At 49.9% G+C, this 17417-nt stretch overlaps 1 protein-coding gene across 1 annotated transcript; it reads left to right on the forward strand.

The window, feature by feature from the left end:
* The first annotated feature begins 1645 nt into the window (after positions 1–1645).
* On the forward strand, positions 1646–12857 carry LOC143159998 (5-hydroxytryptamine receptor 7-like). The gene is made up of 3 exons (XM_076337556.1): positions 1646–1679; positions 2627–3189; positions 10906–12857. Exons 2-3 carry the CDS (start codon positions 2681–2683, stop codon positions 11675–11677), a joined length of 1281 nt encoding a protein of 426 aa, XP_076193671.1. The 5' UTR covers positions 1646–1679; positions 2627–2680; the 3' UTR covers positions 11678–12857.
* Positions 12858–17417: the final 4560 nt, after the last annotated feature.

Consider the following 17417-nt stretch of genomic DNA (forward strand, 5'->3'; position numbering starts at 1 on the left):
AGTTCAGACTGGCCACTGAAGCAGCCCTTGCTCTCCAGGCCAGGCAGGCACTGGGCTTTGCAGGTTGTGTTTGGGTATCAGCCCCGTCCCATCTTGGCATGTCATCATAGAATCATTTAGAATCATAGAATCATCAAGGTTGGAAAAGACCTCTAAGATCATCGAGTCCAACCGCCAAAGTCGGTTTCAGCTGGGGGTTTCAGTCCATTGCTCTCAGGGGGCTGAAAAAAACCACACGTAATGCAAAGAGCAAGAAAGCCAGAGCTTCAGCACACCCTGCCCTGGCGAGGAAGCTATTTTAGCCAGCCTCCCACGCACGATGTGATGCTTGAGCAGCAAAGGAGAAACCCTAGTGTTAAGTACAGCCTTAACAGCCCTGTTTTAGCTCGCCGGAGCTTTCTTTGCAGAGGTACTTTTGCAGGGAACATCTGCCCCAAAAATCTCTTGCGGTTGGTGCCAACTTTGACCTGAGGTAACGCAGTGCTCTCCAGCTCAGAGATTTAAAGGTGTTTTTTCCATAATCAGTCCCCCATGCTGTCCCCGGGAGGGCTGGAGGGTGCCAGGGTGTTTGCACAGCCCCAGGATGGGCGAGGGAGCTGGTGGCACCAGGGATGGAGGAGCCCATCTTCCTCTCAAAGTGCTTAGCACAGGGCAGCGCAGCGGGAAACACGTTCCAAGCCTGCAAACAGCTCCGAAGCCACCTGCCTGCACCTCTCCTGGCTGGACACCCATCACCCCAAGGGGTGCAGGATGGGGCCTTGTGCAAGGGGAGAAGCCCCCCACTGTCCACCCCGCTGGGGAGGCAGCAGACGGGCTGAGCTCCCCGGGGGAACTGCCTTTAGGAGCAACCAGTGCAGGAGATGACTCTGCTCTGCTTCTTTCGCCCTGGGAGGAGCGAATAGCAGCTGTCTGATGCCCTGGGTTGAAGCACCGGAGCAATCCCAGCACCAAAGCGCCCGTGAAACATTTGGCGGAGAGGGAAATGGATGTGGATCTCTGCATGCTCTTGCCTGGTTTGTTTATTCTCTCTGTTTCGATTTTACTAGGATAAGGGAAAGGCTCATCTTTAGGGATCTGCCTCTCCCTGGCTGTTTGCTGCTCTTTAATGCGGAGCTGAGTGAATGCGGGACCTCCTACAAGCAGGGGGGTGGAAAAATGCATGGAGCAGGGAAAGAAGCCCTCTCCTGCAAAATGAAATTAAAACAATAATAATGGGGAAGGGTGCCTCTGGAAAGAGCCTTTCTCTGTACCCCTGTTCTGTACCCTGCTTGGGTTGCAGGCTGCTCCTTCCTGCGCCTGCCTCGCTGCGCTGCACGACTGCCTTCAAAGGCATCTTCTCAACTTCCAGCCTTTCCCTCGAGGTCCTCGCACGCTCCCCCCCCCCCCCCCCCCGCCCATCCCCGCATCGCTGCAGGGCTGGGGTGGCTGCAGGACCCGGCCTGGACACACACACACACACCCCCCACACACACACACCCCCGTTTTTTGCTCCTCCCTGGGGCTCAGAGGGAGCCGGGGACCATCTGGGTCCCTGCCCGGGGAGAGGCGAGGGGAGGGCGGTAGGAGGGACCGGCGAGGCGGGGAGGGGAGAAGGATGCTCCGGGGGTGGCTCTTTGCTTTCTCGCCTGCCCGGAGCTCGCAGGGGCTCGCCTGGAGGATGTCTCACCCCCTCGACACAGGTAACTCCGGGACCCCCATCGCCCCAGCCTGGGGGCGGGGGGGGGGGGTGGCTGCAAAGGGGAGGAGGGGGTTGCAATCCTGCTTTGATTCAAACAAAGCTCCCTTCAAGGGGAAAAGGGGCTTTGAAACAAAAAGCAGAGGATGCAGGTTGTGCATGATGCTTGGAGCCCTGCATAGGGGTGAGCCCTGCCCGCAAGTTTCCCTGTTGATGGCTGAGAAACACTTACCGGGGTGAAGACCTGGGGGTGGGAGCGCAGTAGCTGCTCTCCGTGTATCTCTGCTATCTGCGTAGTGGTGATGCTCACGGCTCTAGGCACGGGCTGGGGTGCCCTGACTGTGCGTGGTACCCTGGGGGGGCTGCATGTGATGGATACGCTCCCACCGCGACCTGCAGCTCCGCACCATGCTCCTGTAGGTACGTACGGTCGCGTGTTGCCGTTACATGCCGTGCGCATGGATTTGCAGTCACAGCTTTGAAGTTTGTATGTTAATGCATGCAGGAGATACAGCCGGTGATGTGTGCCCACGTTTTGTTATCACGCGCTCTTCTATATCCACATGTGGGAATATGCATGTAGCCGCAGGGGATTTAAACGTATGGATGCACAAGAGAAGTGCGAGACCAGCAGCACAGCTCGGCAGTAACACATAATAACATGGGCAGTTTCGATCGGCTGCCGTTATCTGTCCTGGAAAAGCGTGCGGATGATCAGGCAGCAGTTGCAAGCGGACTGGGCAGCTTTTGCTCCTTTAAAAGTGGAGACGAGCTTTCTCCAAGCGTCCTCCAGCAAACTGTGTGTCTTCAAGCAGTCTTGGGAAGCGGCTTCTTGCTGAGCACGTGAGATCCAGCCGCAGCTTTGGGAGGCAAGAGATGGGGTTGGGGGGGGGGGGAATATTTTATTTTGTTAGCCTGTTTGTGATAAAGTGTTCTGGTTTGTCACTGGAGGTGTCATTGCTGGGAGAAAACTCGTGCCATTGCCCGCTGCGGTGAGCTCAGAGCATGTTGCTAAGGGCCAGCCCCAGGTGGTTTCTGGAGCACCATCTTCTCTTTGTGGAGAACGCAGAGCAGCAGCACCCGGCTCAGAAATTGCTCCCGAATCCATTCATGACTGAGGAACCCTCCGTCCCAGCCGAGCCAGACCTGCCATCCTCCAACCTCACCAACACGACGGACTGCGGCGAGGAGATCCTGCTCTATGGGGACACTGAGAAGATCGTCATTGGAGCGGTGCTCTCCATCATCATCCTCATGACCATCGCCGGCAACGGTCTGGTCATCATCTCCGTGTGCATCGTCAAGAAGCTCCGGCAGCCCTCCAACTACCTGGTGGTGTCCCTCGCAGCCGCCGACCTGTCGGTGGCCTTCGCTGTCATGCCCTTTGTGACCATCACAGACCTGGTGGGGGGAGAGTGGCTCTTTGGGAAGGTTTTTTGCAATGTGTTTATCGCCATGGACGTTATGTGTTGCACCGCCTCCATCATGACCTTGTGCATCATCAGCGTGGACAGGTAAGGGAGGACAAGGCACCTGCCGTGTATTCAGGTGGGCTCAAATATGGGGGAGTTTCTGGAGGTTGAGGGCCACCAGAATCATGTTCCCGGTTGGATCAGTGCTTCTGCATGCGTTTTTTAGGTGCATGGAGTTGCTGAGGGATTTCTGTATGAATTAGGTGTTTCAGTCCCTTTGGAGGAGCTGGGCTTAAGGTGCTTTCTCGAGTAACTTCTCTAAGTTACTCGCTTAGTCCTCCCCCTCTAGGCAGTTGCTTCACATCGTTCTTCCTTGGCTCGAGGAACAGAGCCTGGAGGATAGACCCGTGACCTGACCTTCTTCATGGAAGGAGGCTGGACCATAAAATTATTCAACAAAACAAAAAAAAAAAACCCACATGCACTTTGAAAATCCAGGTTACGCAGCTTCTGGAGCCTAGTCCTACGGGATGCTCTGCTGCTGCCTGGACTTGTGTCTTGGCTAAGGATGTCGGCAACTCCCCCCACCCCATCCCAAGTCCCTGAAATTCCTGGTTTAGCCCAGTGCATGCATTTGTGAGGATTTGCTGGCTTCAACTCCCACACCTGGGGTCGGGAGGGAAAGGCTAAGCCCGTCTGGCAAACTGGCAGGACTCGGGCAAGTCAGCACCCCCAGGGGTCTAATTATAGCAGCCTGCGTCATTAGGGACAGCGCGCTGACGAGCCGGTGGGCCTGATCCAGACCTGACGCGCGTGCTGGCTTTCTCAGGGAGTTGGTTTGGGTTTACGCTGGCACCGCTGAGCTGGGCTGGTTTGTGATAAGGAGCTCAGGGAAGGGAGACAGCCGACGAGATGCATGCCTTCAGCTATACGATCTCCCTGGTCACCCTCCCGCCCTCCCCAGGTGCAAAATTGGGTGACAAAGCAGAAAGGACAGAGAAAATCTTGCTGCTGCTGATTGACGTTATCCCCCAGCAAGCAAACAGCAACTCCTGCTCCAAAGCCCTCGTCCCCTGCTAGCCCCTACTCCCCTACGAACTGCTTTTTGCTCCACGGCCCTGATCAGCTCAGCGCTGCTGGTTAGAAAGAAAATCACTCCCAGGCCACACGATGAGGTCCAGCTCTGCTGCTGAACTTGCTTTGTTTTAATAAAAAGCCTGTTCCTAAAAAAGCAGGTGTATTCAGAGCTGACAGAAGTCTGTTTCTGTTAGAGGGAAGAGAACAAATGCAGTAATGAAATATGTCAATGCTTCCTCTTGATGAGTGAGGAGCAGGGAAGCAGCTACACACTGATCAGATTGGCTTTGCTTTAAAAAATTTCCTTTCCTTTTTCGTTTCCTTTTTCCTTTTTTCTTTCCTTTTTCTTTTCCTTTTTCCTTTCCCCTTTCTTTTCCCCTTTCCTTTTTCCTTTCCCCTTTCTTTTCCCCTTCCCTTCCCTTCCCTTCCCTTTTTCTTTTCCCCTTTCCTTTCCCCTTCCCTTCCCATCCCTTTGGAGAAACACTCTTCCAAACATGCACACAAATAGGACAGACCTTTCACAAAAAACCACTGCAATTTATTCCACTCGTTCATCACGTGTCTCCCGCCCAATGTCACCGCTCCTGCGAGCAGACCAAAATCCGAGGATGCCGTGCAGGCAGGTGCCTGGGGCTGATGTTGGTCCATCTTTCCCCGCTGGAATGGGACCAGGCAGGAGGTTTCTGGGGATGTGTGGACACCAGCGGCGGGGGGGTCCACACATGCCGAGGCCAAATCCTGGGCGGTGCTGAGGGCCATAGGGAAGGCAGCGCGGAAGAAGGGCGGACAGGAGTTGCATCTGCGTAACTGTAATCCCCGGCTTAAATGGGAGCAGCCCTAAGGCTGCTCTAAGTTGCCCCCACTGGTCATACAGCCAAGGAGGATTTCTTTTAACTGGGTGATGCTGGAGGCACTTGTGGGTATACTTTTTCTGTCTCCAGCACCCCCCCACCTCTCGGGGGGACCATCTCTGCCCAGCTCACCCAGGCGAGCTTGGTGGGGCTCCGAGGAGCCCAAGAGCAGGGGAGTTTCAGGCCCTTGCTGCAAAACTCATGTTGCCAGCGCTGTGCTGCAGAGAGGAAAAACCATCCCACCCCATAGGCACACGGTCCCATGCCTCATCTCATGCAGCTCTCAAGCACCTACTCAGCTCTGCTGCAACATCTGATCTCTCTTCGGGGAGACCTTCTTGCAGCCTGTCAGTACTTAAAGGGGGCTTATAAAAAAGATGAGGACAAACTTTTTACAGGGCCTGTTGTGACAGGACAAGGGGGAATGGCTTTAAACTAAAGGGGGGGGAGATTTAGACTAGATAGGAGGAAGAAATTTTTGACGCTGAGGGTGGTGAAGCACTGGCCCAGGTTGCCCAGAGAGGTGGTGGATGCCCCATCCCTGGAAACATTCCAGGTCAGGTTGGACGGGGCTCTGAGCGACCTGATCTAGTTGCAGATGTCCCTGCCCACGGCAGGGGGGTTGGACTAGATGGCCTTTAGAGGTCCCTTCCAACCCAAACCATTCTACGATTCTATGATTCTAACATCTCCAGGTGCTGGCCGAGCAAACCCCACCATCCTTTTTGGATGTTGGAGAGAAAAGAAATGACAGAGGGAGCAGGTTGCCAGATATTTTTATACAACAGCTTGACCTTTCTGTGCTTCAGACCTCTCAGCAGGGTGATGGAGGAAAAACCTGTGATACAAGAGGCTGCCACAGAGCCTGAGTCTTCTGGCACGGGCTCGTTCTTTGCGTGCGTTTTCACAGGGACTGTGCCACACTGTGAGCTCGGCTGGGCTGCAGCATCACCGTTTGCTCCCAGACCTTCATCCCTCCCCGCCAAATGCCTGATGGAGAAGTTGAGTGGCGAGAGGGCAATTGTCCGAGATGCATTTCGAGCCAGAGAAAAGAGAAAAAGAGCAAAAGTTGTCATTTCAGTGGAAGGAGGACTGACAGGGCAGAGGGAAGGGGGTGTAGAGTCCTCCTGGCTGTGCCCACCTCAGCTCTGGGTGGGAGGAAGGGCATGCTGCGAGCGCACGGGGGCTGACGGGCTCAGTCTGTACAGGGGTTTGAGGAGGGAACAGGAATAATTGGGATGTCCTCTGATGCACGAAGGAGAACTAGGTGGCCGGGGCACTGTCCTGCTGCTTTCTGCCCTGAGGGTCCCCAGGATCGGGCCGTGGGCTGTGTGAATTGCTCCATGGCCGTATCTTGAGCATTCTGTAAGTCGTCATTGCTCCACGGCAACCCTCGTTGCTCCCACAAGGCAGTTGATGGAGGTGGATTGAGGGAGAGCACGGATCCAGGACCACGCCTGGATTGCCACCTGCCCCCAGCCTTGGGATGGGCAGGATTTTTTTGTTTAGCTCCTAATGGAAACATCTCCGAAAGCACGCTTTTCAGCTTCTGTGCTGATACAAAGCAAGGCCGACCACAAAGCTAAAGCAAAAGGATAGCTGAGTTTGCAGAGAGCCTGAAACACCTGATCCAAAAGAGATGAAACGGTTGTTCATCTCAGTGAGGCATTAACCAGAATTTCCACCAGTGACGGTGGCAAGCTGTTCCTCCTGCCCTGCAAGAAAGAAAAGGAACAGCACTGGTGCTTCTTGGAAGTACAAATATCTCCTCTAGTTCCGTCCTGAATGCCAACTCGGTCAGCACTGTTAGGCAGGTGCCTGTTTCTGCCGAAGAGTAGGTTGCGTTTTTATTGATGGCTGAAGCGTCCGCGTATTTTGGTTAGCTTAGATATAAAAGAGGCTTGGTTTGCCGAAGATGATGAGTACTATTAAAATATAGGCTGCTATTATTGATTATTAATGCAGAGAGCTTTCTGAAAGCCTCTTGATTGAAGCTGGTAGAACTAATCTTGTCTGAAGGGGGGTTTGATTGATTTTCTTTTAAATCAAAAAAGAAAAATGCCGGAAACACCTGTCTCTCTCTTACATTTTTCTTATATAAAAGTCTGCCAATGTTATAGATTCTTTATTGCCACAAACCAAAACCAAAACGACAACAAAAAGAAAACCTTTTGGCTGTTCAGCTTTTGATTAAGCTCTCCGTAAAAATGCCAAGCAGCTGCAAAAAGAAGCTCCCCAAACCCCACATATCACTCCAGGTTTTCCTAGTGGAGGAAAAAGTCTCCATCCATTTCCCGGGCAGCCCCGCTGGGCTCTGCATCTCCCTGGCAAGTATTTTCTACCCAAAAGCAGATGATACGCTCCAAATTGGCATCGTCCTCAGTAAAAAGGATGCCTCCCAAAAGAGTCGGTGGGATGAAACCTGCACAGCATTTTGCTGGATTGCCTTTACCGTGTCCTTCATGCGAACATGTCCCAGGCCAGGTATGTCCCTGTGCTCTATCTCCAGTGAGCTGGAATGCATCCCTGGGATGCTCCCACCAACCCTGGCCTAGGGCATGGGCAGATGAAGCCACAGGTAGCTGCAGCATCCAGCTGCCCTTTGCATCCTCCACCTGGAGGCGTCCCCTCATTCAGCAGGACGGGACAGGCACGGCATCAGCCTGGAAGCCAGGTACGGAGCTTAAGTTTGTCCCAGAGGAGGCGTGGGATTGTGGTAAAAGAGTGGAGTCCAGGAAACCCCAATTCTGGGGTCATTTGGGCTCAGCCAACCTGTGTGAGCAAAGGTTCGTCCTTTCCCAGTTTGCCAGCTGCAGAATGGAGATAGAGGCACGCTGGAGAGGTTTTGTTTTTCTTTATTATTTAATCCCTGACACAAGGAATCAATTATTACCGTTGAGCGTAGAATAAATGCGCTGAATCTGCTCATCCTTGGGGTTGATGGTGGAGCCCAGCCTGGGGCAGGTCTCCTACCCCGCGGCCAGGGCTCAGGCTGCCCAGGCATCCGCGGGAGCGAGGACGTGGAAGGAGTTTATTGCACAAGGAACCAGTGGCTACACAATCAGCTCTGCACGGCGGGGGTCCCGCAAAGCCGCACAAACAGCCGGTAAATCGCTGCTCTGGGTTTTGTTACCTGTTTACCACTAAACTTGATTAACAAGAAGACACACACACCCAAAAAAAAAAAAAAAAAAAAAAAGAAAAAGAATCAAAGCAAGATAATTTGATTTGCATTTCATTGCATGTCTGTGCAATCCCACCTCCCGCACCGCTGTAAACGCTGGCCTATTTTGAGGTCTTCCTGCTCTCATCAAAATTATAAGCAAAGACCTCAAAACAGCCCCATTTCCTCCAACAGCGACTGCACAAGGCACCCGCAGATGAAATGTGTCAGCTTCGTCTGCTTTTTAAATCTTGTCACTGTGCATTTTGCTTGGCTAGCCTATAAATTCCTTGAAGTTTCAGCAAATCCCGAGTGGATTGGCTTCTAAAGAAAACCCAGTAACAGCATGATAAAGGATATCACACAACACAGCATATATGAGTTTGCAAAGTTCTTGGCTTGGATATGCAGAGGAGTGATTTTTTGGGTGCTGAATTTGGAGATGCAACAGCAGGGTATGGTTTTCTCCCAGCCTGGGGGACATCAGGTCTGCTCTCCCTCCATAGCCCCTTCCTACAGCGGGAGGGATATTTGGCAGCATCCCTCCAACCTGCTCCCACCCATCTCTCCGAGTCCCGGTCTTCCAGCCAGGCTCATCGCTTCTCGCTGTGCTCAGCCCAGGTAAGAAGGAAGAGATGGTATGTTTTGGAAGAACAGCACCAGCCCTGTTGTCCATCTCCATCTCACCAGGTCTCCTCCTTCATAGACAGGGCCCCATGGGGTGATGGGGTTAAAAGCCCTTTCCCGTCCAGAGAGGTTGCGTTGCCTTTGCATCCGTGAATGTCGTCCTTCAGCCTGTACCACTGCTGGGTGTTCAAGCAGCATAGGTGGTCGTGGAGAGTTTTGCTTGGTTTTTGTGAGTAAGACCAGCTGAAGAAAATACAGAGGAAAACAGGAAAAGAATATAACTCAGTGAATGAATTCCAATTCATTTTATTGGGGAGTCAGGGGGGAATACTTTGGGCTTTGAATTTATTTAGCAGTGAGGAAAGGAGGAGGAATTGGATTATTTTTTTTATTTCCATCTTCTTCCAACCTTGGGGGAGGATCTGGAAAAGGGAAATAATCAGGGAAGAAAAATCTCCTAACACTTACAATGAGACTGATTGTTGGAAAAAAAATGATGATACAACAGAGGTAAAATTCTCTGCAGAAATTCTTCTTTTGGCAGAAAAGCCCGTTCTTCCCTTGAACAGCTTTCAGCAAAAAGTATCCATACAGCTGCTGTTCACACTGCCCCTTTGGACTGACACAGTTTATCCAAGACAATTAAGAGGTGATGTAATCCTGCCTAAAAATGCCTACAAAATCCTGAGAGCAGGCAGAATCAAAAAGGCTGTAGCATAAAAGAAATCCATTTGACAGCTGGAGGTTTTTGCTGGACTGATTGAGACGGGATAGCAGGCAGACGTTTTTCGGTGGGAACGTTGTCTGACAGTGGCCAACTGCCTCCCGATTTATTAGTTTACAATTGCAATTTACCACCTAACAGTTGACACAATTTCATAGTCACACGAACCCTCTCAATCGAGGCTGGGGATGGTTCAAAATTACACCCCGTAGTCTAACCAGGAGCTGATGGGTGATGCAGTCTCCAGCTCCTTTCAGCCAAGCTAACAAGGTAACTCCTAACTCCAGGCATCAGGATTTGTGAATCTGTGCATCACCACATGCTTTTGGGATCTCCTGCTCAGAGCTCCTCTCATTTTATTCCCTAGGGAGGGCTGGACACCATCCCTTCAGGAGCTATGAGCCATGCAAGGGAGCAAAGTGCTCCAGCTGTTTGCTCCTGTCTTGTTTGCTGGAGGTCATCTCCAGCAGATGTTGCAGGAACCTGTAGGTTTGTCCTAATATTGCAGGCTAGACGGAGAGGGGAGTCATGGGTTGTGCTGCTGACAGCGGTGTCTCCCATGGGTGCCAGTGCTGCAAGATGCAAACACACAATCCATCAGCTGAAAGAAGGTGTGAGTCAACAGCTGTCAGTCTTGCACCGCAGTCCATCACCCGATCACTAGCTTTGCTTTCTGTGCCCATCCAGACACATCCTTAAGTCTGCCCAAAGGCAAGATTGGTCCTTGCTCGCACACCGCCTCAGGGGCATCTCAGCTGCAGGTTGTATTTCTTCCCCGAGTTTCCAAGTTGCCTGGACAAATAAGAGAAAGGTATTGTCCATCCCATTTCCCATTAAACACTGGTATGAGTCAATTCATTTCATCTGGAGTCAGTCCCGACGTATCCTGGTGCAAGAGTTACTCTGTGGATCAGCCATCCCACTCCTGGATGTTTCCCTGGGAGGGTGACAGTCTGGAGTGAGTTACATACCATGGCTGGAAGTTGTCACATGTCCTCTGTACAAACTAGTTCTGGTGGAAAACGAAGCTTTTTTAAGCATTTTTATTCCCCAGGAAACCATGTGGAGCTCGGTCTGCACTCAGCGGTTAAATGACATCTTGTGTCGTGTATGGAGTGGTTGCAAGAAAGCAGTGGGGAATAGTCAAAACAGGGTGTTTAGACAAGAGCTGAAGGGGTGTGAAATGCATTTCACAGCCGATACTGCAGCCGCCTGTCTCTGGGAACACTTTCATTTGGGGGATTCATTTCTTGTCCCCACCCATGGCTGAAATTCTCCTGTGACAGAGCATTAACAGCTGATTAGGAATGAAAACCACCCAACAGCATTCACACCTTGCAACCCTCCTAACCATTTACAACTCTTCTCTTTTCCAGGTATCTGGGGATCACTCGGCCACTGACGTACCCTGTGAGACAAAATGGGAAGCTGATGGCCAAGATGGTCTTCATTGTTTGGCTCCTGTCTGCCTCCATCACCCTTCCTCCTCTTTTTGGCTGGGCCAAGAACGTCACCGTGGAAAGAGTCTGTCTCATCAGCCAGGACTTTGGGTACACAGTCTACTCCACGGGGGTTGCCTTCTACATCCCCATGGCGGTCATGCTCGTCATGTACAGCCGGATCTACAAAGCCGCCAAGGTCAGCGCCGAGAAGCACCGCTTCATGAACTTCCCCAAACACTACGAAGAGGAGGGCGTCTACTGCCTAGAGGCCTCCAGCCGGAGCCACCACAGCTCCAAGCGTACCAAAGCGGTGGAGGAATGTGCAACACTCTCCAAACTGCTCCGGCAAGACCGAAAGAATATTTCCATCTTCAAACGGGAGCAGAAAGCAGCCAGGACCCTCGGCATTATCGTGGGGGCGTTCACATTTTGCTGGCTTCCATTCTTCCTGATGTCAACGGCTCGGCCTTTCATCTGCGGCATCCGCTGCAGCTGCATGCCCCTACGGCTGGAGAGGACTCTGCTCTGGCTGGGATACACCAACTCCCTCATCAACCCCTTGATTTACGCTTTCTTTAACCGAGACTTGAGGACTACTTTCTGGAACCTTCTGAGGTGCAGATACAGGAATATCAACAGGAGGCTCTCTGCCGCCAGCATGCACGAGGCCCTGAAAGCCACAGAGAGGCATGAGTGCATCCTGTAGAGCTGCGTCCTCTCGCTCAGTGCCTGACCAACAAACTCCTGGCTCACCATTTCAGGTTCCTTGCTTCTCTTGCCTCTTGGGGCTGGCAGAAACCATGCGTGCCATTGTCCCCCTGCCAGACATTGCCGCTGAGAGTGACACCCCTTCCCCTCGCTCCAGGAGGAGCTGTGGTTCTCCTCGCCTCGGGAACAAGTGGGCAGCCCTTCCTTCTCACTGTGTCCCAGGTGGGACCTGAGCAGCCGTGAGCAAGACTGCGAGGTTCAAGGTCTACCACCAATTGTGGGCAAGTCACACCACCTTTCTGTGCCTCAGTTTCCCCATCTGTTAAAAAAAAAAAATAAGGAAAAGCAACCCTTCCAACCAACCAAAAAAAAAAAAAACCCTAAAAAACTTGATAAGACTGTGGCTCTCCACCTTCGAAAAGGGCTCTAAGGTCTGTGGAGGGCACACAATGTACTCTGTAAAGATGACGTTGGCTGCACTTCTCTATCAAATATGACAGCAGCTATAGGCTCCGTTGTAGATCCAAGCACTCATGCCATCCCAGCTTATATGAACTCTTTCCACCGATGTAATTGCATTTTATACGCTGAGCTCATGCCCAGGTATGCACGTCAGAGCAGTAATACCAATGACCCCATTTCCCCTCACACTGTAGCACTGCAGCACTTGAAAGAGGCACGCTTGCAGGATGAAACACAAATGAACATGAAGTTTCCTTTATGGTTGGATAGGAAAGTGCAATGGCCTCCTCATCAGGGCAATGACCAGTGAGCAAAGACAGTTATGTTTATTGGGTTGTACTGTAATCCATTCTCAGACAAGTGATGTGTGTTCATAATTTGTGGCTAATTGACTCCATAAAAGCACGCTTTGGTTGACAACAGAAAAAAGTGCATAATTTCTCTGACAGCTTTACAGTGCTTCATTATGGTGTCCAACAAGCTTAAAAAATACACTAAGTGATGTATCCTTTTTTTTTTTTAAAAAAAAGAGCCTGATTTCTTTATTCCAGTGTAGATTCTTTGGCCACTTTGACTTTAAAGTGTCTCTTTACTTTCATGTGGTGGTGGGACTTGTCTTCCTGCAGTCCTCTTTGCTCTTGACCAACCTTGTATCAACCTTGCTTTGCAGCCCCACAAACCCTTGCCCGTTTGTAGACGATGTCTGCTCCATGGGGTCAGTTGTTTGAACATCTCCTGTCTGGGTTTCTTGTCAAAGCCAGACTGTTCAGAGGCTTGGGAAAGGGGTTTCTAGCCCTCCCTCCGCTACAGATTTTCTTTATGAAGCAAGAGTGTATGAGTGGTGGTAGTCCCATCTCTTGCAACGTCAGACAGTATGATGACTCCATGAGTTGGCTGTTGTGTGTGTTGGCTGACTGCTGGCATGGTTTGGCTTAGTAACCAAGATTTCTTCTGTGAAATCTTTTGTGCTCTCACTTCCCCTCTTTTTAACAGACATTTCTCTCTATACCTGCTTTTTCTACAGACGTCCAACGGTGTCTCCGGTTTAGACTGGAGATTCACAGCAAGGAAACTTGCTCATGTCCACTGGGAGCATCCCAGGGGACTGAGGGAGGTTTGGCACAGGAATAGCAACGTGTCCAGTTGTTCTACAAGCTCATGTCCTCACAGCTGGAGCCAGAATTGCACACAGGAGCAGGGGAGGTTGTTGTAGCTGTCGTATGGGTCTCCAGTGGGAAATACTTAAAGATCAGACAGTGAAGAGATTTGAAGGAGGACCTAGTCAAGAGGGATCATAAAGGTTTAGCTGGAGCCCTTTTCACCTGCTATCCTACCCAGGAGCTCTTTGTAGAGTAGCAAGTGATTCTGCTAAGACGGTTAACAGCTTTCTACCTATCTCCCATGGTTTTTATGTTGGTTTTAGGTTTGTGCAAGGCTGCCCGAGCCCCCTGTGACAGGTCTAGGCTGTGTGCTGAAGGCAGAGCATTGCATGCCTTGCAGCCTGGCCTTGTGGCCACATTCAGATCCTAGCCCCTACTGCTCAGAGGCTGCTCTGCATCTCTACAGTCATATATTCCTGTACAGCACCAACACAAAATCCAGCCTTGCTGAACTGCCTAGGGTGGTGTCAGCAGTAAGGACCTGTTCTCCACCATTCTGCCAAAGATGGATGCTATTGCCCAGAGAAACCTGAGTGGTGTCCCTGAGATGCCCTGGGGTCTTGCACCCTACAAACCAGAGACCCCACCAACACAATGAGGCAGGAGAAGGCACGAGCATACCTTCACTCTCTTGCTTTCACACTGCTGCCACATGAACTAGTGCTAAACCTTGCTACAACCTCTCTACTTTCCCTTGATGGTGTATGTTCACCTTGGTGCACTTGCTACTCATCACCCTTCCGCAACTTGCTTGCACCTTCTCATGATGCTTCTGCTTCCAAACCCATACAATAGGTCCCCACGCACCGCATCTCTAGGGCACGGCCTGACTGCCCATCTCGGGACCTGCTTATCAAAAACAACCCCTTTCCTCCCAGAAAACACTTTGGGCCATCGTCTCCTCTGTCACAACATTTTAGCAGCAGCTGGTCGCTGGCTCTGGCCTGCCACGGGGACATGAAGTTGCTGCAGGGTCTGATTTCCTCCCTGGGCTCCCCCAGCTCCTTCCCCACCATGGAGCTAACGGTGCCCTTTTGACAGAGCTGTCTGGATTAAAACTAACCAGCTACTAATTCAGACTGCCTCATCAGGATGTGAAAGCCCCGAGACAGCCCATTTCATATTCAGCACAGAACAAAAGCGTCTGGTTTGTTTTGCCGCGGTATATTTATATGCCTAAGGTCATAGTGGCAAGGTTTTACTTATTTTCTGCATTATGGGTTCTTAAACTGCCTTCAAAATTCATAATCTTGTTTAATTCCACTTAACATCCCTATTCTGATGGTATTTCTAGCACTGCTTAAAAGTATTCTGCAGCAGAGCTATGAAAGAGTGTTTGAGCCTTTTAAATGAAGTCATATGAATACTGTTTTTTCTGGTTTGATGGTTCTTCCAGAAGGATAAGAGTAGGGGAAATAATATGATTCTGGATGACCCAAACCCCAAACTTCTTCTAAGCAAGCGATTAAGCAAAATGGTTCATTTGTCTTAAAAATCAATGTTTTCTCTGACTTGGAATTGAATGTTTTGTTTCACTCAAGGCTTATCTGATCATCTTTTTTTTTTTCCTTATATTTTCATTTTAAGCTGTAGTTGTGTTAAAAGAAAAGCTTTGTTCCCAGAAACAATTCCAAAAGTTTGCATCCAAAAATGTTTAAACATAATAGCTTCACTGAAACAAAACATTTTGCTCAAAAAATAGTGAGATAGCTTGCATGATTTTTCCAGTAGTTATTGTCTCAAGCTGTGAGACATCAGCTTAAACCCTTGCTTTTTAACTCTCCAAGATTAAATTGTGTTTAGGTTATTTAACCTAAATAATGTGCATCCAAAGACACCAAGGCCTTTTCCACACGAGTGAGCACCAACCATTTAGTTAAGCCGGTCAAGATCCTTGTAGATGAGTTGCTAAATCATGCTGAAATACTCTGTGGGTTGTTTTTTTTTAATCAGACAGGAATCAATGCATTTGGCTTCTGAAGAAGAAGAAAAAAAAAAAGGCTTAAAATAAATCTGAGCCATTTTGAAACTGATTTTAGTGCGCAGGCGTGTGCCTAACCAAACTATGTAAGATTTAAGATAAATTAGCTCTGTAAGAGTCCACGTTCAGGCAAAAATCTGAGCTCATGGAGAAAAATATCAATTTAGGAGGACAAGAGAAACTTTCACAGGCAATGAGAGAATCCCAGAAGACTAGCAGCAACGCAGTGGAAAAGAATGAGGAGCCTCAGGCAGAGAAAATCAAAGTAATTCAGGCATAAAATGAGTAGGTCTCAAGTCAGCTTTTTATTCCACGCCGCATGCAGGGGAAATACATACAGAAACACAGGCAGAAGCAATTTGGGGAGAAAAGACAGTTTTGACAAACCCCTACAGCCACCCCAGCTGAGGTTTGGAAGTTTTTGATAACGACGTTGAGCAAAGCCAGGCGAGATCAGCTAGAGATGTAATGAAAAGCCCAAGGCAGTAAAAGCCCGCATGTCTCTTCCCAAAGAGCGTGAGACCTCCCCGCTCTCTGAAGTCAGCACTTTATGGATGGTTTGGCTGAGAGAGACGAGCGTTGGAGGTTTGCACGGACAGCTCAGCAAACCCACCGTGTTCTTCATCTCCACTCAGGTCCCACCATCTCTAGCGTCTCCCGATGGCGATGTAATATTAAGAGAGCTGTACCACATCAGACTGGAAGCTGATCTAGCCCAGGATCCTACCTCAAGCAGAGACCAGTGGCAGATTCTTACAGAGATAGACTGAAAACCAGCAAATCTGTTGTGGTATTTCTAGCACATCCTTCCTTGTCCCAGCAATTAAAGGTTCAGCAACTTGCTGAGCCAGAAGTGCTCTTGTAGCATTTAATCACCTCCAACGGGTGCTTTTCTTCTAACCTGTTTATGTTTTTCCTACTTTGCCATCCTGAGGCAATGAGTTCCACAATTTAATTACTTTTCAGGTAAAGAACTATCTCCTTTCACTCATTTCGAACGTGCCGTCTGCTGAGCTCATCAGGCTCTGGCTAATCCTTGCATTAGGAAGGAGAATGAGTGATCATCCCTATTCACTCTCTCCAGGCCAGTTATGGTTTTGTAGACCTCTACCATATTCTTCTCTTTGAAATAAAAAGTCTATCCAGCCCATGAGTCCTTCTCCAGCAGCAGACGTAAGGAGGTGCCTTGGGAAGAATATTAGAACGAGGACAGTCTGGATCATATGCCTTCCCATCCTCCACTGCTTTCAAAGCGCCCAACCATTTTTAGTTCAGGAAATACCCTGCTTAGACATGGTTTCTGTGCAAGCCTCAGTGTAACCCCCTGCTTTGCCACAGACAAATGCCAAACCTTGCATCTGGGACCAGACAACCCCATGTAACAGCCCAGGCTGGGGCACTGGCAGAGCAGGACCTGGTGCCCAGGGCACTGCTGAGCATGGCAAGCAGAAGGCGAAGGGGAGGGCTAATGGTGGCCAGCCACTGCCTTGAGGGGGATTAGAGTGGAGATGGAGGCAGATTCACCCAGAGAGGTGGGGGAATCTTCTTTGGAGATATTAAAACTTCAGCTGGATCAGGCCTTGAGCAACCTGATCTGCCTCTGAAGCTGTCTTTGCTTTGAGCATGACATTGGTCCAGAGACCTCCAGGTTTCCTTTCCAAATTCAGCATTCTGTGATTTGGATGATTTGTCTAGTTTCCCACTCAAACTCATGTAAATATTTATCATCCATATTTTTTGGCAAGACAATCTACAGATCTCCTACCTGCCATGTGAAAAAGCTCCTTCTATTTTGAACCTTCTAGTAGCATTTAAGTTGCACGTCTAATAAAACTGAAAGTCAGTCACGCAACACTTTCCACCTGTGTTCTTATGTAAGAAATGGTTTTCCTTTGTTTGTTTTATTGCCATTTTAATCTGGACACATTTCATATTCACCATGCAAGATCTTCAGTTGCCTGACTCTATTCCTTTTCTCCATCTTGTGCATCACTCAGAGATAGAGCTTAAGCAAAACCCCAGTAACACCAAATGAACGGGCAAGCCACTGCTATAAAGTCATCTTGTGGCACATAATTAAGGTAACAGGCGGCTATTTCCAGCCCTTCTCAGCACTGGCACACAGGGAAGGAAGC

Source organism: Aptenodytes patagonicus, chromosome 4 (assembly GCF_965638725.1).
Source record: "Aptenodytes patagonicus chromosome 4, bAptPat1.pri.cur, whole genome shotgun sequence".
Classification (NCBI taxonomy): Eukaryota; Metazoa; Chordata; class Aves; order Sphenisciformes; family Spheniscidae; genus Aptenodytes; species Aptenodytes patagonicus.

Bases quoted from the DNA above. Each gene is read 5' to 3' on its own strand.
- LOC143159998 (XM_076337556.1), top strand. From the start codon at position 2,681: ATGTTGCTAAGGGCCAGCCCCAGGTGGTTTCTGGAGCACCATCTTCTC. The intron at 3,190-10,905 runs GTAAGGGAGGAC...TCTCTTTTCCAG, and splicing joins TGCATCATCAGCGTGGACAG to GTATCTGGGGATCACTCGGC.